General features: G+C 28.7%; 1 protein-coding gene across 7 annotated transcripts in view; it reads left to right on the top strand.

The window, feature by feature from the left end:
- Positions 1–8,206: 8,206 nt before the first annotated feature.
- The window catches only part of LOC107442473 (solute carrier family 41 member 1), a 37,196-nt gene continuing 20,110 nt past the window's right edge, over positions 8,207–25,292 (top strand). For 3 of the 7 annotated variants that reach the window (XM_043050847.2, XM_021145532.3, XM_043050846.2), the window contains exons 1-4: positions 12,027–12,154; positions 14,659–14,739; positions 18,105–18,474; positions 21,574–21,681. In XM_043050847.2, coding sequence (XP_042906781.1) covers positions 18,121–18,474; positions 21,574–21,681 — 462 coding nt within the window. In that variant the 5' untranslated portion in view covers positions 12,027–12,154; positions 14,659–14,739; positions 18,105–18,120. Of the gene's footprint in view, positions 8,367–10,533; positions 10,634–12,026; positions 12,283–14,658; positions 14,740–18,104; positions 18,475–21,573; positions 21,682–25,292 lie in introns of those variants that run through there. The other 4 variants (XM_071181965.1, XM_043050849.2, XM_071181966.1 and 1 more) reach the window with 4 other exon arrangements.

Below are 25,292 nucleotides of genomic sequence, written 5' to 3'. Positions count from 1 at the left end.
GTCTTTTGATGAGAAAAAAAAAATATTAGCAAAAGAGATCGAATATATGAAAAATTATTAGTTGTGTACTATTATATTTTATTTTATAACAGTCGTTGAACAGCCAACCCCATTTTTTGGGTTTACGACCACTAATGTTCTACTCCGTTGCCTTTTAATTTTGAACCCGATCCAGAAGACAAAGGAACTCTTGTATCAAGTATAGGGAGAAATTTGCCCTCTTGAACGACTTTTTGATGGAACTAACCCTCATCAAGAACAGGCGAAAACCTCCCACAGTTAGCCTGGCGGCAAGAGAACTCTTATGGTCCGTCTACCACTAAGGATATTTTACGCCAGCAATGTGGTTCGTGCGGGGCCGAGTGCGGAATTCGTATTGACCTGCATCGTTGGGATTCGCATCTCATTGGATGAAAGACCCTTCAAAGCTGCTGGAGTCTCATACACTGTCAAACTTTGGATAAATTGATTAAACGAATGTCTTGCTTATGCAAAGATCTTATACAGGAACAAATGTGGACACTTTGATGAAAGCAAACTTACTCAATAATTTCTCTTAATCATGAACAAAATGCGTATGTTTGTTTCCTTAATTAAAAACATTTACTTTTAGAAAGCAAGTCTAGTAAACTAAGTTTTGAATCTATACATTGTCTATCATGCTAGTAACTTAGTGGGAAAAACAAAGGTGCACTCAGACTTTTGACAAGGACTGTAAAATAAATTCCTAATTTAGTTCACCCGGACATGTGAGTATTTAAACAGAAGTATGTACAGAGCAAGCACTCATAAAAAATTTTTATTATAAAGATAAATCTATTCAAATTCATAATTATAAATACAGAAAGAATTTTTTAAATTATCCTTTTGATTCTTGCCTTTTTACGAGGTACTTTCAAGAATTTGAAATGTTTAAGCTTCATAAACAATAGTAGTAGTTAAATTTCTGAGGTTTTCACTCACTCACGTGACTGTTTGAACTGTTTGAATCACGCTCACTCACGTGATTCAAAACCTAAACCATTTTGCAAGCAGAGAAGCTCTCTTATTCAAACTGCGGTACTAATGACCGTTAAAGCTGCAAAAAATCAAGTTATTTGGGTAGATTTACATTTGCTCTTCTCGTAACAATTTAAAACTTGTTAATTTACCATTAACAAGTTTTAAATTGTTACGAGAAGAGCAAATGTAAATCTACCCAAATAACTTGATTTTTTGCAGCTTTAACGGTCATTAGTACCGCAGTTTGAATAAGAGAGCTTCTCTGCTTGCAAAATGGTTTAGGTTTTGAATCACGTGAGTGAGCGATTCCTGAGGTTGGATAGTGAACAGGAGTGTAGCCTACATTTTACTTAAAATAAAGGATAAAAGAAAATCAAAGCCAAGGTATTAAAAGCTTTGGTATTAAATAAGACTATGGTTAAATGAGTGAGTCATCTTGGAGGTATTTTGGCAGGGTTGGAGAGCTCAACTTTGTAAAAGAATATTCTTTTATTTATTACTAAGCAGAAAAAGTTTTTTTTTTAAAGGAGAAACTAACTTCAGCAGACGTAAAAATTGTTCACAACTGTTTTCAAAAATTTAAATGGATAATGCAGTAAAATCCGATAAAAAATCGAAATGAACTAAAGTGAAATGCCTAGATCAGGTAAGACAAATAAAAAAAAATAATATAGTCTGCTAAAACTACTAATATTTATATCTATTTAGAAATGTTCCCCCTTGGAGTGGAAATGACAGGAAAGGGGGCTAAAAAAACGCCGAACTGAGACTGCGTTGCCATTCATAGACGTATAGTATAGAATTCTTCCGATAGATGGCAGATCTTCACAAAACAACTGTGATTGTAGACGGCCTTAGATTGTAGGTTAACCTCTGAGCGTATAATTTTTGTGTTTCTCTTGCTGTTATTCCTTCCGTTTGTGAAATCGAAATGGAAGAACAAAAAGTGAGTTTAAAATTATGTTCGCTGCTAGAAAAATCCGCAACAGAAATTTACTAAAACACTGCAACAATCTCTTATGAAGACGCTATGCAACGGGAGAAATTTTGAATTACAAATTCTCTTCCACCGCCATTATTTAAGTAATTAAAAAATTTCATTGTAGAAAAAAAAAGAGTTCTCACAAACCTAAAGTAATCCAAGAAGTATCCAATACTATTAAAGAATTTTTCAAAATATCAGGTAAAATCAAAGTTCTCCAAGAATTTGCTTGCATCTTGATACGTACAATTTGTTTTTTCAGCGATTAAATCTTCATGGCTTACTTAAGGTTTGGGAGAAATCACTTTTTCTTTACTTTAAATATTTTATTTTATAGCCGTCGTTGAACAGCCGACCCAATTTTGAGTTTAGGGGCACTAACGTTTAACTCCGCAACCTTGTTTTTGAACCTAATCCAGGAAACAAAGGAACTCCAGCATCAAGTCTTGCGAGAAATTTGCCTTCGTGGAGGACTTTTTGCATGAACTGACCCGTATTTTGCATTACATGGTACGAAAGTCACGAAAACCTACGGCAAAGCTTGGCGGTAAAGAGACTCTAACCCATGATTCTTCTACCACTAAGTATATTTTGCATCAGCACTGTGGTCGGTGCGAGCCGGATGCGGAATTCGTATTGATCAGCCATCGTTGGGATTCGAGCCCGGTAAAATAGTTATGGTGGAAAAAAAAACAGAATTTGTGATGAAAAATGTTTTCCGTGATATAACGTCCTCTTGAAGAGAATTCTATGAGCCGCACATTAGTTTTCGAGTGGTTTAGGCGGTTTATATAACCGTGATGAGTTGAGTGTTGAAGACCTTGCTGGTTCTTGCCATCATTCAACATTTCGAAACAAAGAAGTCTTGAAAAAAATTGTCAGAATATCCACGAAAATCGTCGTTTTACGATCGATCAAATTTCCAAAGGCACAGTCATAAGTTGGAGCTCGTGCATGCGGATTTTAGCCGAGGATTTGCAAATGAGACGCGAACTGTTCTACCGTAAAGTGCTCGACTTCGCGTGCAGGTCGTCGGGCTACCGAAGCAGAGGTGCCATCCCCTCCGCAGAAGTATCTTTCCTCGTTAAACTGTGAAGTCCTAGACTTCACGCGCATGTTATCTGGCTACCAAAGCGGGGGTGCCATCCCCTCTGCAGATGATCAAAATTGTGATGGCATGTCTTCGGATCATCCTCAGGGATGTTTCCAAGACCGTTGCCAATAGCCCATTGTGCAGCTCTAGTGCGACGTAAATGAGACGCGTTTCCGCTAAATTGTCCCTCAAAAAATAAAAAAAAAACCTCTTTATACATTACCTGTCGTTCCCCATCATCTATAGTCGCCAAACCTAAACGACTTTTTCCTGTAACCGAGAAGGAAGAAAAAATCTTAACGATTATCGCTTTGATTACGTGGAACAGCTTCTCACCGGGCACTGAACGATTTGAAGCTTGAATAGTATTAGAGTGGTTGCAAATCGTGGGGGGAAAAAACTTGATAAGTGCATCACATCTAATGATGACTAAAGGAATTTTCAGTGGTCGGAAATAAAGCACTACAAGTAGTGAAACTAATGTAGTTTCTGCTTCTTCTTTTTTTCTTAGTTTGCAGGTAGTGTTCGTCTTCTTGTTGTTGTTGTGTCCAATCCTGCAGGTTCTAGCGACAGCTAGATCAAATCCATGAGACCGTGAATTTTAGCAAAATCAAGCACCAGAAGTGGGCTATCACGGATATCCGCAAGAGCAAGCCCCAAGCAATCGAGGATATAATCGGGGGAAGCCGGCTTCAGATGGCACTTGGTGCACGTTGGGAAGACTTTGCGGCCGCTTTCAAAGGTCACGCATTTTAGGTGCCCACTGATAAGTCTTGAGGCGGCCATGTTCGTCTTCTTAAAGTTATGAAGTAGTGAATGCAATTCCAAAGTAATTTGCGTCGCTACATTTTAAGAAAAGTAGTTGTAGTTAACAACATTTGTAACAAAGTAGTTGTACTTAACTACAAAAATAATGTAGTTTTCTAACCACTGGGACTATTTTTTGAAAAATTTATAATTGTTTCTTTTTTTAATGAAATCTTAAAAAAAACTTTTGTTTTGTTGAATCTGTGGTAGCTAATTATTGTGTTAATAATTAAAAGAATCGAATTATTTTGCATTGTAAATTATAAGTCGTAAAACAATCAGAATTTCTGCTTCTTTAAGTAATAAAAACAATACTTAGACTTATGAAGTCGGCTTATCGGCATATAAAAAATAAAAAAAAACATTCGTTTGTTCTACACAGTTCTATCTAGAAAAAACCTGTGGTCATTATCTGTGATCATTTTTATGAAATCATTAATTTTTACTAGACATTAACACTAGATTGCCTAAGGAAGTCATTTTGACTGCTTTTAATTTCAATTAGAAAAACAATGATGTCTATAGTGACACAATTTCTTAGAATTTTGTGACTTTTTGAACAACATATAATTTTTTTTATTGTTGATATTAACCAATAACTTGCTAAATAACTGTAAATAATATAAAAAATGTTAAAAATTAATTTGAAACGAATTTATTTACGCATTCACAATCCTGTCATTTTAACTGCTTTTAGGCAATATAGGTATATACTAATTTTCCGTCTTTCTAGTGTTAAGCTGACACGAGTTTTGATTTCATCAAATCATTTTGCTTTAATAATTGACAATGCCGATGTGAATTCTGGGTACAAAGTACCTAGCCCAGGGGCCTATTTACTCATTTACCGAAATATAATTAAATTGAGGGAAGAGAGGTGAGGGGAGTTTGCGTTTGACAAATAACATAATAATCTAATTATTTAAACCGTAACATATTATTTTTTAAATTTAACTGGAATTTAACATATTAGCGCATTACTATTTGGTGTTTATTTGTATCTCAGAATCTAACTTCACATAATTTTGAAATTTTTATCTTAATTTCAACGTATTTATTTAAAAAGAAATAATAAAAACTAAAATATATGTAATAAAAAAAAAACCTTGGTAGCTAGTTATATTTAATTTATTTCGAAAATAAGTTAGGTAGAATGAAATTATTTTTTTACCAATTTTTTCTCTTTTCTTTCCGTCTTAATGTACTTAGGCTTTCAGCTCTATTATTGTCATTTGTTTCTTTTTCTCTTTTATTTAAGGAAACAAAATTGAAGTGTATTTCTATATTGGTTTCGTACTCACATTTTTAAAGAGCAATGTAGGTGTTAAAGAATTGGATTAATTACTGAACATTTAAAAAACGCATTTTTTACTTCGTCCAAGGTCATCATCCCTCATTTCGAGATTTTTTAAAAATCACATTTTAAGAAGCTATACCTTAAATGAAAAACCTCACCGGTGACTTGTTACTTAACACATTGCTGATCGGCAAGTTCTCTGAAAATTACCCCATGTGCCCGGATATTGTTTTGAAAGCGAATCTGGAAGTAAAACAATATAAATAAACTTTAAGAACTTTTAATTTTTAATTCCGTATGATAAAAAGTATAACAATCACCTGTGTGTAATGGTGCACCATAAGTTTTGCTAATATATCTGGTTTCGTAAAGTTATAATAAATTGGCCGAGAATTAAATAGTAAAACTTGAAAAGTGAGGAAAATTATGCCTATTTTTTAAAATAGTCACCACGAGATCACTGCTAACGAAAACACGAGTTAACTCGTGACCGGTCACCAAAGCTTGACCACGAAGACACGAGTTAACTCGTGATCGGTCAGCAATGTGTTAAGATAATATTTTAAAGAAAATAATCTTTAAACATAATTTGCGTAAAATTTATGGCAATAAAATTATTTCTATGTTCATACAGCGAATTTTTACAACCGAACATAAAAATGAATCATGTGTTCCTCAGGTAAAAGCTAATTAGTTGCGATAACGCAAAATACATCTTCTGTTCATAACCTTAATCATTTTTTTATCTATTATCAGATGTCTATACTATAACCGTTATATGACGTTGATTGTTTTACTAACATTAAATCGGTAAAGCGAGTTAATTTTCTACGTTTTTCTCTTATTATCTTCATATAAAATATACAGGTGAATAAGTAAAATTAAAAAGAATGAAATAGAAGATGATATTTTAATCTTGGTTTTCATTTACCTACCTTAAATGGGTGAATATTTTTGATAAATTTCTTACAAATAAATACCTTTTCCTTGGCTGTGTTTTTCAGTTAAGTATTTTTTTTATATTAGTATATTTATATTGAAGTTTAGATAAATATGTTAAAGTATTCAATGTTTTAAGAAAGGCGTACATAAAAATGCTCTCAAGTTTGTATCATTCCGGTAAGTTGGTTTATTTCTTACCGAGAAGAGCTAAATATTACTTATAAATCTCTGCTGAAACTTTTTACAAATATACATCTTCTGCATTTTATTCAGGTGCTGATTGTTGCTACGGAAACATGAAAAAACTCATTTTAAAAAAAGAGACATTTTTACATATGCTTCAAATCCGTTTTAAATATTTACTTCTCCACCTTTCATGAAATAGTTTCTCCTTGTGTTTACAGTTACCGTTAATGCTCTAAACCAGCAGTTCCCGAAAGGTGTTCCGCGGAACCCTAGGGTTCCGTGGAAAGATAACGGCGGTTCCGAGAGTTAAGATATTTTTAACCAGTAATATTAATATATGCATCCGATCAATGGTACATAAATTATTTAATATTTCGCTTGTTTATATGAACTTCATGCATAATGCGAATGAAAAAAAATTATCAAAATTTAAATTATTTAATTTTTTTTTCAAAAACAATATATTGAATAAATTATAAAAGGTTTACGCATTTACAGAAAGTTCATAAGTATTTCTTATCGAGTTTTTCAATTCAAAATAAAATAACTTAATTCAAAAATAAAGTATTAAGTTTTTCTCATACCGTAAACCGGGGCGAGTCTACCCATCCAGGGGNATAAAAGGTTTACGCATTTACAGAAAGTTCATAAGTATTTCTTATCGAGTTTTTCAATTCAAAATAAAATAACTTAATTCAAAAATAAAGTATTAAGTTTTTCTCATAACTATTCAATAATATACCTCATCGTTTGAAACAGTTCTTTTTTAACAGTTCCTATGCATACACCAAGTAAAAATTCATAACATTAAATATTTCAGTCTACGCATTAAATAATTTCACAATAATTAAAAGTCCTTTTTTCTAAAAAGGAAAAAAAAAGCCTTTTTAATGCATTCTTAGAGAGATAAAAAAGAATCATTCATTCGTTCTTGTCATTTCTATCCAGAAAGAATTTTTTCGGATCGTAAATTTTTACAAATTACGATGTTAATAAAAATTTCGATTTTATCAAATCATTTTATTTTAACAATTAAAACGGCAACATAAATTTCATAATTTAGCACGTTCGTGCATTACTATTAAGTGTAAACTTTTTATCACTATTTGCTTGTTTTTGAACAAAAAAATAATAAAAAGTTTAAAGTAAATAATGAAAAAAACAGTAAAAAAGCTGGGTAATCGGGGATATTTTATTCAATCTGAAAATAAGATAGATTTAAATTATTTTATTACCAATCTTGCCCTTTTCGCCTTGACATATATAATCCTTCATTGTGTGTTTTAAGCATTTACGTGTACTTCCATATTGGTTTTGTACGCATTTTTTCAAAGAGCAGCGTTAGATCTTAACAATTTAGGTTCATTGCATAAAATTGAAAAATCTGTTTTTGTTGACTCCAGTTTCTTCACCTCTTGTTTTTAGATTTCTTAAAAGTCTGTTATTTTATTTAAGCTGGGTGCATTTTAAGCTATGCCTAAAATAAAATAAAATAACTCACCGACGTTTTTTGTGACTTACGATAGCATTTGAAGAAAAATAAGTACTTAAAAGTAATTTACGTAACGAAAAAAAAAAATCCTATAAGTTTATAGCAGATATTTATAATCGTCCATGAAACGTATCACGATCACTAATGGGTAACAATACACTAGTTGATCTAGCACAAAATACATCTTCTGTTCATAAACCAAATCTACTTTTTTTCTTCCTGTTATCACTCTTTAATCGTTATATGACGTCTATTGTTTTTGTATCCACGAAATCGGCTAAGCGCGTCGATTTTCTGTTATTTCTACTATTATCTCCATGGAAATTCCACAGGTGAATAAATAAAATTAAAAAGGAGAATGAAATAAAAGTTTAATTTTAGCTAGTTTTTCATTGAATGCGGGAATATTATTGGTAAATTTCTTACTAATCAATATAAATTCGTTGGCTGTGTTTTTCGGCCGAGTATTACAATATTTATATTGGAATATAGAGGAAATATTCTGAAGTATTCATTCTTTTATGACACGCGTACATTAAAGTACTCTCAAGTTTGAGTTATTTCGGTAAGTTGGTTTATTTCTTACCGATAATTAATAAATATTGCTTCTGAAATTCTGCCGAAACTTCTCGCAAAGATAATACCTCTTCTGCATTTTAGTCAGGCGTTGTTTGTTGCTATGGAAACAAGAAAACACTCATTTCAAAAAAGAGACATTTTGATATATGCTTAAAACCTGTCCTAAATATTTACCTCTCCCCCTTTATAATAGTTTATCCTTGTGATTAGATCACCGTTAATACTCTAATCCAGCGGTACCCAAAAGATGTTCCATGGCACCCTAGAGTTCCGTGGAAGAATTCGAGAATAAAAAATTAATTTTTTTTTTTGTTATATATTCACATTGTTTATAACAGTTCTTTTTTATTAACCATAACACAGTTTATTTTATTCATTTTCAGCACATGCATACACCAAGTAAAAATTCATAACGTTAAATATTTCATTCTACTCATTAAATAGTTTCACAATAATTTTTTTTTCGTTTTTGTTAGTATATTTACCGCTGCTAATGAACTTTTTTTTAATAATGCCAGGGTCGATGTTTTTTTATAATTCCGCCAAAATAAGCTCGACCATTTAGGGTTCCATAGCCGAAAAAAACCCGGGGACAGCTGTTCTAAACGGCTGCCTTGAAGAGTTTTTTCGCCGAAGAAACAATAAAAGTACTCATTATTTTTATGAAATATATTCCTACCATTTGTTAACTATAGGAGAATAAAGCGGCATGTTGTTTTAAGTGATTGTAATTGTGTAGTATTCATAATTGTGGAGAATATCAGCCCAATTTATAACACAATACACACAGTAGACTGCTAACAGTGAGTCCCATTGTAATAAATCTCATCCAGAAAGTTTATAAAATTTTAGTTATCTACTTTTAACTTTCTAGTGAAAAGTCAGTTTAGTATATCTCTATCTATTGAAGGGTAAAAAATAACTTCTAAGGTTTGGGGACGGACTTGTAGTGTTTTAAAATTCCTATCTCCTATCAGTGGCCATTAGATAAAAACTGTGCCACTTATTTTTGTAAATAATGCAAACCAATAAGCTTGCTAAATATTTATCACTTGAATTTAGAAGTTTTAAATCAACCATTTTAATTTAAAATGTTCAACTATAGATGAAGCAGTTCGGTTTGTTTTGGAAGTACGTTATTTGAACATAGAGCTCTTACAGATCGATGAAGAATCCTTCAGCAAAAGATTTTATGGATTGCGAAAGAATTAAATAATTCTGCTTATAGAAATTACACTTATTTTCCTTTTATTTTTAGCTCACTACGAGATGACTGAGGCAGAGTGTCGTTTTATATGAATTTTTTAATTATTTACATGCAGGGGTGTGCAAGATAGCTTAAAATTAATAGTTCTAAGAGTTAAGATTCATATTTGAAACCATAAATTTTGCTACCATTAAGATAAAATTTTTCTCAAAGCTGAACAAGTTAGCTTCTTTGAATATATTCTTAACGAAAACTGTGATTTAAATTTTTTGCCCTGTAAAAGGTTAAGTACATTTTTACTCCTTTCTCTTTTTAGTAAGTATTAAGAGGACCTGTTGGCAAATTTCAGGCAGCATGGTAACTTTGCCCATCAGTTGTACTATATTGAAATCTGCCTTCAAAATCAGCCTCTGGAACTATTGAAATTTTCCTCCCATCTCAATCAACCTTTAATAAAGCTTATTGAGCAAAAATGCGCTTGAGAACTAAAATAAATGTAACTAATTAATGTACGAAACATGCAATTAACACTTTACATTATCAATTTTGTTAATTAAAATAATTTCGAAAAAATTAGTAAATTGTCTACGAGAAATAAAAATTTAATTGAATTATTTAAAAAAAAAAAAAGAAAAAAGAACTCAAGAGAAAAAGAAAAAGGAATTATGTTTAAATATTTCTTCTCAAAACTGCGTTTTTCTTTTTTGGTAAAATAATCGCTTTTTTCTATTTTTTGCAAAATTTTGTTACAGAAATAAGATCAGTGAATCAAAATTTTCCTAATTAAAGAATTTCGAAAAATTCTCATTACTGTCAAAACTTAAAAAAAAAAAAAAAAATTAGAATACGTCAATATTTTTGTGCAATTTTATACTTCATTAAAATTTCCAATTTTGGGGATTCTGAAAAATGTTTTTAAAAATATTTTCTGCTATCTTATTTTAAGATTACTGAATTATATATCTGCAAGTGACGTCATCGTAGATATCCTGGCCTTTGTTGATTTAGAAATCAATCAGGTTCGACAGACAGGGCCGAGCTTAGAGGTAAGTGCTAAAATTTAGGGTCGCAAAAATATTTTAGACTGATAGTTTTATTACAAGTTTTTCTTTACATCTGCTAAATCTTAGAAATATTTTTTCGATTCCTTGGCTATATAATTCATACGAGTTGTCATAATTTACATTTCCAAATGGGAATTTCCCTTTATATCAAGAGTGTAATTTTTTAAATAACAGCATGGAACTTTTTCTAACTTTTAATCTTTATGTCATAGAATTTAATTGCATTAAAAATTTGTGAGTGTGTGTGGGGACCAATCCCTAAACTCTGCAATGAAAAATGTCAAGAAAAATAATAATTGAAAAAAAACTGGGTGGGCATGATTTTAAATTTAAAAAGTCATTTAATTTTTAAAAAATCATAGATTTGTATCACGTGATTTTTTTTAAATGATAGATTTATCTAAAAAATATTATTTATACACAAGCCCAATAACTAATTTTAGTTAAGGCTGTGATAATAAACCATTGATATCAAATCTCATTTATGATAAATGCTTTATTCATAAAATTAAGAAGCAAGTTAATAAATAAAGAAACAATATATATATTTTTTTGCAGTTAAATGTAGATAAGAATGCAAATTTTTAATTAAAATTTTTCGTTGTAGTATGTGGATTTTATTGTTTATTATCAATAGTTAATTTGTTGTTTTATTATCAATAAATATATATCACTTATACCTATTTTATTTTATACACATTTATTTTAATACAAGTCATTTTAAGACTTATTAAATATCTACTTGTAAATAAAGAATTGTTCTGCCAAGAATAATTTATTTTCGAAAATATGTTCAGATATAAACTAATTTACTTTTGATTCGACAAGTTGGTTCTCTGACTTCGAAATTCATTAATCTTTTCAGTTTGATAATTAAAAAAAATAACTGACTTTATTTATTCAGTAATTAGTTTGCAATATATAAATAATAACTTTTTTATTAAGAATTTTAGTTACAGAATTATTCTTAAATAATATCAAGTATTATTTATATATAAACAAAGCGTATACGCTTTGTCAGATCGTTGAAAGCAAAAATAATTCTTTAAAAAAAATCTGACTGAAATAAGAAAAACCAACGTTTAATATATGCTTTGTTAAACAAAACATGATTAATAAAAATCATGATAAAATGCCAGGGGGGATTAAAACCCTAAGCACGAGCCTGTCGACACACGCGCTTGACATTATATAAAGGTATTAATTAAATCACATGGTTAGGCATAATCACTTCACTTCTTTAGTTGCAAGTGCGCAATTGTAATCCAAATTAAAAAATTTTCAATAAATTTCTCTAATGTTACCTTAAGCTTAGAATTTTATTTAGTGCTATCTATAGACCATTTTAATCGAAGAAAGCACATCAATCAAACAATTTCATCTCAATTTTTGTTTCCTAATATGGCAACACTAAAATGTAAACAGTGTCAGTAATGTTTCGTTTCATGTTTAAATTGACGTAAGCGGGTTATAAATCATGAAATAATTTATAGTTTCCTGATGGTAAATTATTTAGATTATTTTTCTCAAAGTTCCTCTCTGGTTATTAATTTCTTCCGTTTTTTTGCAGCTTTCTGATTCGCAATTTCATTAAAAATTCTTTTTTTTTCTTCTCAATTCAACTTCGTTTCGTAAGTGTTATTAGTTATTTATAATTTCTTATTATTCATTGCTTTTCATTATTACTCGTTGGTTTTGAATTGTTTTTATATCTACATTATATAGGAATAGTTTAAAAAATAGATTCCGTTTTGCAAGTTTTATTTGTGAATGTTATTCAACTTGCTTCTGCGAAAAGGAATGCGATTGTATTTATTCGAAGTCTTACTGCAATCGTTCAATGCTATTTTTAAAAAGAAAAATTTTCTTATGTCTGAGAATTTAAAGATTTAAATAAAGTAGCATAACCCACAAATAAAAATGATCCTGGTTATGTATTTTATCATTAAGCTTAACATTGTTTACATTAATTAAAATAACTTGGCAAATATTTTTTAAATATATATTACTAAATTGCGTTGTGATTTTACAAATACAATTGAGTGTCTGCTTAATCCTTTCAGGGAGGGGGTGGAATGAAAACTTCCCCACCAATTTTCTACATTAAAACAAACCACTAAAATTTTAATATTTTTAATCAACAAGTTTAAATTTTGAAGAATTAACTGTTTTATTTTAAAAGTCCATAAGGTGATCACTATTCTTCTGATTGCTATATTATATTCTTGCAATTTTTTGGTCCTTCTAGAGTTAAACCATTTGTGAGTACAGGGTCTTCATGGGAATTTTCAAATTCCTAAATATTAAAAAAAATTAAATATGAGTTGTTGTGAACTGTTGTAAAATTGTAGATTCTACAACCTATAGGAAACTTGTTATAGATAATATAATATATAAATTATTGTAAATATGTATTATAGAGATATATATTATATAATATATATTATTATACTTTTATAATATATATTATATAAGTATAATAAAATATTATACTTATTATAAATAATATTAAAAATTCTAATTTTTACTCTTTCAAATCCAATTTTTTTTTCCGATAACCATTTTATGGCTATTATATAACTTGCAAGTTGTATGGCCATCAAAGGAAATTTTATTAGTTGTAGTACAGTAGGGAACCGATTATCCGGAATGGTCGGGACCATCGCTATTCCGGATAACTGATTTTTCCGGTTTTCTGAATCGCTACAAAAAAAGTTTTTTTAATTGTTAAACCCAACTAAAAAAAAAAATTTAAAATAATCTTAAAAATAAGAAAAAACGATGAAGTAATACACTAATGATTATTTCCAAAATGATAGTAAGGTAAACATTTTTTAAAAAAGAAAGAAAAATCGTAAAATCTTGCGAGGGAAAATTTATTTTTTTTAAAAATGGCGAGAAAATTTATCGAATTTTTGTTCCGGTTTTTTGGTTTTCCGGTTTTCTGATTTCCGGATAACGGGTTCTGTACTGTATTATTTATGTTTTAATATACATAAGTTTTGATTTTTAAATTTCCTGGTAAATATAAACAATGCTTTAGGCAATGTGTTGCAATCTTTCATCATAAGTGAAATATCTTTTTCAGAACAAATATGACTCTCTTTCAGGAGGAAATTTTTTAAGGTGTAAAAATTAACCTGTCATTTTAACAAAGAGAGTTTTCAGTGAGTGAAAACAAGTTTAATTATAGTGGATGAGAAAGACAGAAAAGATTTCTATAACTGTGATGAAGATATTTTTTAACAACTGATTAGATGATGTATATGAAATTTACGTTATCAATGAAAATGATGAAGAACGTAGAGTTGAAAATTTAAAAAATGTTTAATTATACCGTAACTGTTTTATTAAATTTATTTATTAACTTACTGTTAATTGAAAATTTATGCTATCTCATACTATGCTCGAAAACTTGAAAAGAAAAAAAGCTACAAAAATGAGATTGCAGTTGATGCCATTAAAAAAAATTTTTTTTAAATAATTTTCTTTGTACTATTTCACTTTATTTTTGTTTTTTTATTTCCTTATATTAATGTATATTGCGCATTAAAAATAAATTTAAAGAATGTATTTAAATCCACTAAATTTATTATAAGATAAAACTTTCCTAACTTGGTAAAGTTTTTTTACTAATTCTCTTTAAACACACGCTCTATTTAAGAAGTCTTTCCCTCTGAAGTCATTAATCAGCAAACAAACTGTATTTTTTTTTTTTTCGATTTTGATCAGTTCTTATTTATTTCAGCTTTGTAATTCCAACAGTATTAATAGAAAAAAAAATGTTTGATTAATAAATGCCTTGTATAGAATTTTCTTTTTAAACTTAAATAATAATTTTAAAGTGAAACAAGTTCGGAAAATCGATGTTATGTATGCATGAAAAATGCTGTTAAACCTGTTTTCCTATGAAACACAATAACTTTTGTATAATATTTTTTGAAAAGTTGTATAATTATTTTTATATAATGTGTGATATATATATATTAATCTTGTTTAACTTATAGAACATTTCAACTTTCAATGTGCATGAATTTTCAAGCATGTGACAGATAACTGGGATTATAAAATGATCCTTTCTTCTAAAAGTAAGTTATTTATTCATTGCACCAATTTAAGCTAATTTGATTAATATTTCTTTTTTTTTTTAGTTAAAATTTAGTTACATATTTTTCTCTTAATGAGTTATTATCATCAGTACTTTTCTTTTAAAATGTTTATATTTGTTTTCCTTGAGTTATTTTGAGAAATAAATTTATTTTTATTCGCAATACTTTATTTTTTGTATTTCGAATATTTGCTTAACCTATGCTGCATTATATTTAATTATGAATAAAGATACCATTTAGAACTAAAAAGTTTGCTTTGTAGATATTATTTAATTTTCCAAATTAGATAAAAATAAACTGCAGAATCATTCTTAAATTTATTACAGTTTTGAAAGTTATTTATATTTCCACATTGTTGGTTTCTAAATGTTTCTTATCTCATTATAATGATCAATTAAATTAAATGTATCAAAATAATTCGATTTTCTTATAAATATTCATTTAAATAAAATTTTAATTTTTCTAAAACTAAAGTTCTATATCATGTTATGTAGTATGGGTATGATTTTTATGTTCAAAAAAGTTAATGTTGGCATTTTTTTTTCCCGTTTTAGAATTGGCTTTGGTCATACAGTTTTTATAATATCATGTACTAATACTAATAAGATTTTTCAAATATCTGTTTTATTCGTAATGCAACCTATAAATATTTTCATTTTATTTTTTTAATTTTATCAAACTTTGTCAGATATTAAAAGTTTTTATACAATGATAATTAACTCTGATATCATATTATTTGAAATTTTAAAACTGCTTGGTTAAGAGATCAAAGTTGGAGATAGGTTGTGCAGGCCTCAAGACAAAATTCACTGTTGCCTTTTTTCTCCAAGCTCAAAATGTTTTATTTTCAAATTTTGTAGAATTTTTAAAAACCCTCTATTAAAAATTGATGTTAGTAAAAAGAATTATAGGTAATTTTAAAAATTAATAATTACATTTTTATAAGGAATTTTGCAGTCCCAGGCTAATGAACACTTGTCTCTATCTTCCCTTCTCCTTTAATTAAAGCCTTAAAGAGATATTTTAAGAGGATGCTATATGGCAAGAAAAACCTTTCATGGCAAATTCTGTTTCACCCCCAAAGGTATTTTAAAATTGAAACTTTAGAGAACTGAAACTTTAGAAACTGTAGGTAAACGTAGAAAAAAAACAATAACCATGCAGCTCAAAACATTTTATCAAAATGCAAACAAAATATTGCAGAATAACTTCCCAATTAATAATCCTAAGTAATCCTGCCATAATTTGTTTACATTTTGATAATTTAAGAAAAAAAATCAACATTTAAAACTTGATCATTTACTCTAATTTTACCTGAATTCACTTTTTCTATATTTTAAATTAGTTTTGTAGGTGAAAGAAAATTTGACATGAGGGGTTTCTCCCCTGCTATAGCTTCCTGTTAAATATATATTACTTTTGAGATAACCTGAATTTATATAATTTTTGTTTTAAAATAATCTGATTACTCCAGTTAATGTTATAGTCGAATGCATGATACATTTAATGCTTGTTATTTTGCATGAAATATGTTTTTATATTTAATTAAATAATCTGTCCTTACAATGAATGTTATCGTAAAATATTAAGGGGTGAAGTTATTTTACTGTCAAGAATTTCAGAAAATGCATGATGACCTTTCATTACTTTTCAGTATTATTATTTTTTTTGTTCTTTAAAGCTTAAATGTTTTGTTTTATCATTAAAATAATAGTATTCTAGTCTTATAGTTTAGTGTATAATTTTTCAATTGTGCAATAATCAATCAAGTATTAAAAATTTCCTTGTCAAATTAAAAACTAGTTATTGTAGAACTTGCACATTTTATTAAAAAACTTGATTTACTCTATTATTTTAGAACCAAAGATAAATCTTTTAAACTTCTGTTTAAAAAAAATAATGTATTAAATTTGCGTTAGCTGAATTTTGAAACATCAGTATAGGTACAGATTATATATTTCAATAGTAAAGGGTCTAGTTTTCATAAATTACATAATTTTTACAATTCCTTTTAAATTAAGTTATTATAAAATGACCTATTTATGTCAATAGGAAGTGAATTTCATGAAATCAATTATGTAAAAAAGTGAAGATATAAAAATCTTAGTACCTGTTTAACCTACACAAATGTGAATGGCGTCAATAAAAAATGTGTCTTGATTTCAAAAATTTTTTTAGTATCACTCATTTTAAAAAAACAAATGCTCATAATTTCCTTATTTTAGGCCTAAGTCAAGTCGTTTTTAGCATTACTCATTATAAATGAAAATCAGTCAAAATTCTCTTATTTTATCCTTCAGGGAATGTTTTTCAACATCCTGAAAAACATTTTAATATTACTCATTATAATCAAAAAAGGGTCAAAACTCACTATTTTATCTCACAGTCAATATATTTTAACATCACCCAAAAAATTTTAATATTTCTCATTAAAAAAGAAAGTCAAAATTTTCCAATTTTCGCCCACAGGTTTAAGAATGTTATGAAAATTTCTCTCCCTCCTTCATGCAGCCACACTTTTTCTTCAATAATATCATTACATTTGACATATTATGTATAATAATCAAAATAGAGTTTTATAGAAATTAAAACATCTTTTAAAAAGTCAAACAAATTTTGTCAAAATAGGTGGCTGCATTAATACTGCAATATTTATAATGTATGAGTTTATAATTATGATTAAATTATTATAAGTAATTAAGAGTTAATTACAATTGCTGACAGAAAGTTTTTAATTCAGATTTTGTGGTCACAGAAAGTTTTTCATTTTATCTTAAGTCTAATCTGAGGTCACTGATCAACTCTCAATTGTTCTAAGCATTTAGTCTGAATGACCTATCGTCAATTTCAAGGGATGGGAGGAATCCCACACAATTACTATGAGGTAGACAATGATAACTTAACGGTATTAAAATAGATCATTCTTAATAATAGTGAACAGTCTAAAATTACTTTTTTCTTATAAGATTCTCTCACAATCTTTATTTTTTTTTTCTTCCATATCTACATGTTTTTTCTTAAATTTTCAAATGTGTCAGTTTTTTTCCTTTGTATTTTTTTCATAATTTTACTTTTCTTAGAACTCTTTAGTAAAATTGAAACTTTTACGCCATCTTTTAGTCATCCAAAAAAATAATATAATAATTGGATAAATTTCGTTTTTTTTTTCACCATCCGTTAATTCTTATTTATTTTAATTTCTAAATTTAATGCTAATAGTTTTAAAGTTTATTTCCTATTTTTTTACATTAGTTCAGGAATGTCTTAAGTTTAGGAATTATGTTATTAGTTCAGGAATGCATTAATATTAATTTGTTTAAAAATATTCAATATCTGTTTTATAGTGTCTTTGCCCGGAATATGACAACTGTTGAAAGTGAAGTCATTTTAAAGAAAAGAAAGATGGTGCCTCGAGCGGCAGCAAATGAGTTGGAATGCCTGGTAGGTGACAAAACAGAAACTTACGATGAGAAAAATTCATCCAGGCAAATAACAATTAAATACAAAATGACAGAAATGAACTCAAGCAAAAGTGATTGGAACTTTGACGATGAGTTTTCAGATGGTGATACTCATCAAACTCTTTTAGAAGATAAAACTGTTGTGCTTCACCCCAAAGAATCTATGTTCTCTATAGCATTACAAGTATTTGTGCCTTATTTAATTGCAGGATTTGGGACTGTTGGAGCAGGTCTCGTCCTTGATATTGTACAGGTATTGATACACTGTAAAGTTTCAGTTATTAGTTTTTAATTATTATATCCTCCCAACTATTAATGAAAAAAGAGATTTTTTTAAATATTATTAATAAACATCCCTGATAACTCATCATATATATTAACTATCCTGATAATTTATTTAAAACAATCGACACATTTCAATGCCATTATCAACAAAAATATTGGTTGACAAATATATCAATAGTGTAGCACCCACATCGCTAAGCTACAACAGCGCCACCACGTACAAGCCAGTGAATGCTCAGAGAANGGATCATTAGAACGAAAGTTATTCAGGGTGATATCTTTTTTTTTTTGCGGACTGTACATCAGGATTTTCTGAAATATCGAGTTTCACAAATGGGAAAGTTTTATATGGCCTTTCCCTGAAGTTACGAATTACACTGGCGCCCAACGTCTTCTGTTCGAAAATAGTCTGAGCGTTTGCTCAATAATTTTTTCAGGTAGAAAACCAGGGAAACCCTTTCCAGTTCATCAGTTGTTTCGGAAAATCCCTTTCCTGCAAGAAAACAAACGATTTGTTCTGTACCAGTGGTACTGGTTTACCTGAAGATTGAATAAAAATACTGTACAGGGTCCCGCATCCGTTGATAAGTATACTTTTATAGTAAAATATTAAGTTAAATATTTTCAAACTATTGAAACTTTATGAAAATATTAGTGTTATGTTTAAAGTGTATTTTTGCAAAAGTTTAGAAACTGCATTCTATATATTTAAGCATTGAATTTTCTTCTTAAAGGGGTGTTTATACAATGTTTCCAAAAACGAAACTTATGTTGATGATTATCAAGAACTAATGTCTTATTTGAATTATATATATTTAGTACTTTCTAAAGAGCTTATCCAAAGCTCTGTAATATATGTGTATTACTTTGAAGAAAAAAAATAAGATAGTAAATTGCAAACGCTCATCCGAGTTTATTTTGTTGTTATTGCACAGTTACTTTTTACACGATTAAAATTTGTTAACGTATTTCTGAATATAAGTGCATTATTTTAATCATAAAAAGTATTTAAGAATTCACCCCGAATTCTATAGTTTCAGTTAAGAAAGTAACAACTGTTTTGAGTATTTTATGACTGTTGAAATGAGTATTTTATTTTATTTTATTTGGTGGTTTAAGATGTCATTTATACTAAGCTCTCGTAACATTTATTGAAATAAATTGGATGTTTTGATTCCTCAAAAGTATTAAAAGAAGAAATCAGTTCTTTATTTTTTTGTGCTTATAGTTAATAATTATAAGAAAAAAGATACGTGTTATGATGTAAACATTTAGTGTCATCTATTAAATTGAACTTTATATTTTTTGAACAAAGATATTTTAGCTTTTTCCCTTATTTTAAACCCCCCGAGATCTAGCAAGGGCCACAATAGTATATATGTCAGAGGCTAATTTAATAACAGGTGCTAAATGGCCATTTTTTAGTTTGTGACAATCAGTGTTCAATTTCATAGTCTTACAATTTTGAACTGAACCCAAAGCACTAGGGGTCTCCAGAATCAAGCATGTGGACAAACTAGCTTTTGTAGTGGATTTTTGATTGAATTAAAACACATTTGAGTTAAATGGGGAGAAAAACCATGAAAAGCTCCCACAGTTAGTCTGACCTCAAGGGTATTCTAGTCCATGAGTTCGTGACCACTGAGGATATTTTAAGTCAACTTTGTGGTCTGTGCGACCCAACAGCAGAATATACATAACTAGTCATTGCTGAGATTTGAACCTGGGATACCTCATTAGAGGAATGGGAGCAAACTCTATATTCCAAGAACCACCACACTGCTCTGTTAAAGGCGAAGTGAAAAATCGGTTTCTTTGCCAAATTGCCAATCTCATTCTGCACTGACCCAAGATGAATGGAGAAGTTTGAAACAGCTTCACTTCTTTTAGGCTTCTTGCGTTCTCTTAGGTTTCTTGCCTAAGAACCTTTAGGCTAATTAGAAAATATTTCATTCATTATGCAATCAGCCTAATTTATTTCAGGCTGCATGCAGTGCGCCCAGATTAATATATAATAGATAGATTAATCTGGGTAACCCAATACGGCTTATAGTAATACATTATTAAATTTTTTATGTTTGCATTTTTGTATGTTTTTCCTTAACTTTATAGACAGTACTAGCATTTAATTGAATGGGCTCTTGATTAATGGAATGTTTAATGTAACAAGAATAATTATTGAATTGCAAGAAATAGGATTTTTCAACTTCAATCTTTGAGGATAGCATTCTGAATGATGAGCGAGAATTCAAGTGTCAATTTGTGCATTCAATAAATGCAAAATCTTCTATTTTGCAGCTGAAAATAGGGTATTAACTTGCACTATGATTAATTTGTACTATACTTTTTGCCTATGTATAAATTAACTAATGGTGTTTGTACTTGTGTTTGTATTATTCAATTTTAATACATTATAAAGTCTGTTATTAGATCTTTCTGCAGCAGTTCTCTCTAGTGCTAATGCCTTTCTGAGAGACATTTTTAATAGTAGCAAATATATATATTACTAATTTAAAGTAGTAGAAGCGCTTTCTGTTTACAAAAAAAGCCTTCATGTATAGATCAGAAAGGTACATATATATTTTTAACTATAAATGTAAGAATTTTTTTTTTTAAATCTAAATATAAAAGAATACATATTCTAATATTATTGGCCATATTCTCCTGTTCTGAAAAATATTAACCTTTTTAAATTTTTGCTATTTGGAAATTTCTTCTTATATTATCAATCTGAAATTCTAGCTCAAGCCTGTTATTGCAGAACTTTTTTATTCTCAAGAAAAGTCGAAAAAAATCACGAGCGTTTATTCAACCTCCGATATGCATGAATGACATTTTTTGCTGAAAGGGAAAAATTTTCTGTAGAAAAAAAATATATTTCAAAAAATTCTGCAGATAAAAAAACCCAAACTTCTTTGCTTCCCAAATAATAAATCTTTCTACAGGAACCCTGTAATGTTCTGCTACCTACGGTGTGGTTAATTTTTTCCTGTTTTGAGTACTTGTCCAAATTCTGTATGAATTGCGTTAGATTTATTTAATAATTTTTTCTCTATTTTGTTTTCAGCATTGGGATGTTTTTAAAACAGTATCAGAAATTTTTATTCTTGTGCCTGCATTATTAGGTCTTAAAGGAAATTTAGAAATGACCCTTGCATCTAGATTATCAACGCAGGTTTGTTATCTATATTTTTTCTAAACAGGATATTAATTTTTTTTATTGTTGTAGTTACATTTTTATTATTTTAAGTTATGCAAAAATTCATTTGTTAAATACATGTCAGAAGCATTTAATCAGGGGTTCCCAAAATGCTTTGTTTTATGCACGCATTTCCCATTGCTCCAAGGGATGATCCCCTCTCCCATTTCCGCTTTATGAAATTTTAATGTATTTAGCTTCAGAAATCTTCTGTATTTTTTTTAAAATATAAATTATTAGCAGTTTTGAAATTGTTAAACTGTAAAACAAAGTAGTTAATTGGACTTTTCCTGTTGTGCCAAATGTTTAGCTTTTCGAATAGGACATGAAATGAAATGGAAACTTTAAATGAAATTTAATATTGCTATGAAAAATAACTTGCTTAAACCTTGCAATTTTTGTTAAAATCCACAATTTTTAAATTTTATCTATAATTTCCTTCTGTATTAAATAGTTTTACTGAAAATAGAAATACTATTACTGATCTGTATAACATTGTGTCCCTAACTTTTTAGGATATTTTGATATACTATTAATTTGATTTTATTTTGGTTGCAGTAAGGTTAACTAGTACCATACAACAACAAACAAATACAGCATGTACGAACAGTCCACTATTATAACCAATTTTCAAATCACCATCAAAAGGCTAATGTTTAAAATACCAAAGATTAGTTTTATAATTAAAAAATTACTAGTTTTTTGCTTTTGTGACAATTTTTTGTGAAAAATACATTTTTCTGCTGTTTAAATGAGCACTATCTGGAAAAGAGTAAAATGGAAGATCTTTTTTTTTATTTCTATCTGCTTTCAATGCAGAAAAAAGAATAGCATACAATCATTTCCCCTTATTACCTCCATACAACCTTAACCCTTTATGCTTATGAAGCAAACATGTGTAGGCAATAACTAACCAATTTATCTTTTTACAAAGGAAGCAATCTCCTGTTTTTAAGAATCCTGTTGCACAGTTCAAAATAATTTTTCTTTTGTTGATAACATATCTATATTGCCTTCCTTTATTTCTTATTCATAGCTTACCATTGAAATCGGCATTCAATGTAATCAAAAACCTTTGCACACTTTTACATTTGTGTTTTTTTTCTGCTATGTAAGAATCTGTATTTGTTTAAGAGGACAAACTCGCTATGATGGGAATTTTTTTTCTATTGTGAATTGTTATAAAAGACTTTTACTGTAACTCATATTCTTTTTCTATTGGCATGACAGCCCTTTGTGAGCCAGAGCCTTTCCTATGACCTCCCTCCATTATGATCTTTTCTTTGAGAATGTTCTCCAGTTAGTAATTCAGGGTGGCCACCAACCTGGAATTATCAAGGAATTTTTTTTATACTGGAAAAAAACCTGAAAATGTCAGGGAAATTTGGATAAAAAGCTGGAAAAATCAGGGAATTTCAAAGAAAAGCTGGAATTTTTCTCTTAATTTAATCTATTTATTTTACCATATGTTCTATGCATTTTTACTTAGATGGAAATTTATTGTCAAATGGTTGAAATATCATCAACTTAGCAATACTTTGCTTGCTTTAAAGTTCTCTCCATTATTACCTTGCTAAATTAAAATACCACATGAATTTAAGGAATCAATGGAATAATTTTTTAAGGAATTTATGTTCATTTTTCAAGTCCGACATCATGGAATTGCCCAGTTGTAAAAACAAAACAAAAAAAATCACTAATCTAATCTAAGGAACCATGTGGTTAGATTGGAATTCTTTAAATATTCAAATTTCAAATAAGATTTTAAAAAAAGAATAAAATTTAAAGAATTTTACATAGTTTTTTCCTATAGAATATGCAAGAAGAAATTTGACAATTTTGCATTTGCAAATTCTGAATATCTCATTAAAAAAAATAGTGCTAATTCAATGCAAACAACATTATTTAAACATTTGATTTTAGATATTAATTTTAAGGAAACTATATCAATAAATTTTATCAAGAGCACTCTTTGGATAAAACACAGTATAAAATGGCTCAATGGGGAGAAAAACCATGAAAAGCTCCCACAGTTAGTCTGACCTCAAGGGTATTCTAGTCCATGACCACTGANGTATTACGGTATATTGCCCAGGCCTAGTGGCCACCCACCTGGAATTATCAAGGATTTTTTTTATACTGGAAAAAACCTGAAAATGTCAGGGAAATTTGGATAAAAAGCTGGAAAAATCAGGGAACTTCAAAGAAAAGTTGGAATTTTTCTCTTAATTTAATCTATTTATTTTACCATATGTTCTATACATTTTTATTTAGATGGAAATTTATTGTCAAATGGTTGGAATATCATCAACTTAGCAATACTTTGCTTGCTTTAAAGTTCTCTCCATTATTACCTTCCTAAATTAAAATACCACATGAATTTAAGGAATTTATGGAATAATTTTTTAAGGAATTTATGTTCATTTTTTAGGTCCGACATCATGGAATTGCCCAGTTGTAAAGACAAAACAAAAAAAAATCACTTATCTAATCTAAGAAACCATGTGGTTAGATTGGAATTCTTTAAATATTCAAATTTCAAATAAGATTAAAAAAAAGAATAAAATTTAAAGAATTTTACCTAGCTTTTTCTTATAGAATATAAAAATAGTGCTAATTCAATACAAACAACATTATTTAAACATTTGATTTTAGATATTAATTTTAAAAAAACTATATCAATGAATTTTATCAGGAGCATTCTTTGGATAAAACACAATATAAAATGGCTCTAAATGTAATAAATATAACTGTAAATGTAAATAAATATACAAATTTATAGATGTATAATCGCCTGAAATTTTTTTTCTTTTGCTTAATGAAAATATATTAAGCAGTACATTTCCAAGACTTTTTTTGTCACTCTGTATTTGCTATTTGGTACATTTTTTGCAAAAACTACTTAATGCTTTAAAAAAAATGTTTTTCATTAAAAGCATTATTTTCTGCAAACTAAACATATTGTTTCCTCCATATCTAATCAAGTTGATATATTAAAAAAATAGCATTTTAAATAAAATACCTTATGATAATTTTTACTGGAGAAATCAGGTAAATTTGTGACCTGATTTGAGTAGCCACCCTGTAATTTTTAGGACTTTGATATCCTTTTCCACACCATCTAGCCATCTGTTCTTAGGCCTATCTCTAACTCTAGTTTCCATTGACTTGTTATTGAAGATCTTAAATTTCAAGGAAGAAGGGCCCATTTGACATATGTAACCTGCAATCTTTAAGCGACTTATTTTGATTTATTTGTTGATATCAACTTCCTCGAATAGCCTATATAGTTCAAAATAATATTATCGTCTTCACAAGCCTTCTGCATTTAAAGCACCAAAAAGTTTTTTTCAATGCTTTAATTCATATTAATCCCGTTGAAATTAAAGTAACAATGCATTTTTAAAAATATTTTTATAAAGTTAACGTTAATATTTTTTTGTAAATTTGTTTTCATGTGATAATATGTGTTATAAAATTGCTTTGTCAAAAACTGGTGTGTAAGGCCAATAATTTTGCATTTTTTCATCTTCTGCAACCATTCCTTGAACCAACGCATAACCTTGAGCACTACAGGTTACCCCCAA

This window comes from Parasteatoda tepidariorum, chromosome 6, assembly GCF_043381705.1.
Source record: "Parasteatoda tepidariorum isolate YZ-2023 chromosome 6, CAS_Ptep_4.0, whole genome shotgun sequence".
Classification (NCBI taxonomy): domain Eukaryota; kingdom Metazoa; phylum Arthropoda; class Arachnida; order Araneae; family Theridiidae; genus Parasteatoda; species Parasteatoda tepidariorum.
Note: the sequence above shows the minus strand (reverse complement) of the source record. Positions and strands in the feature narration are given on the sequence as shown.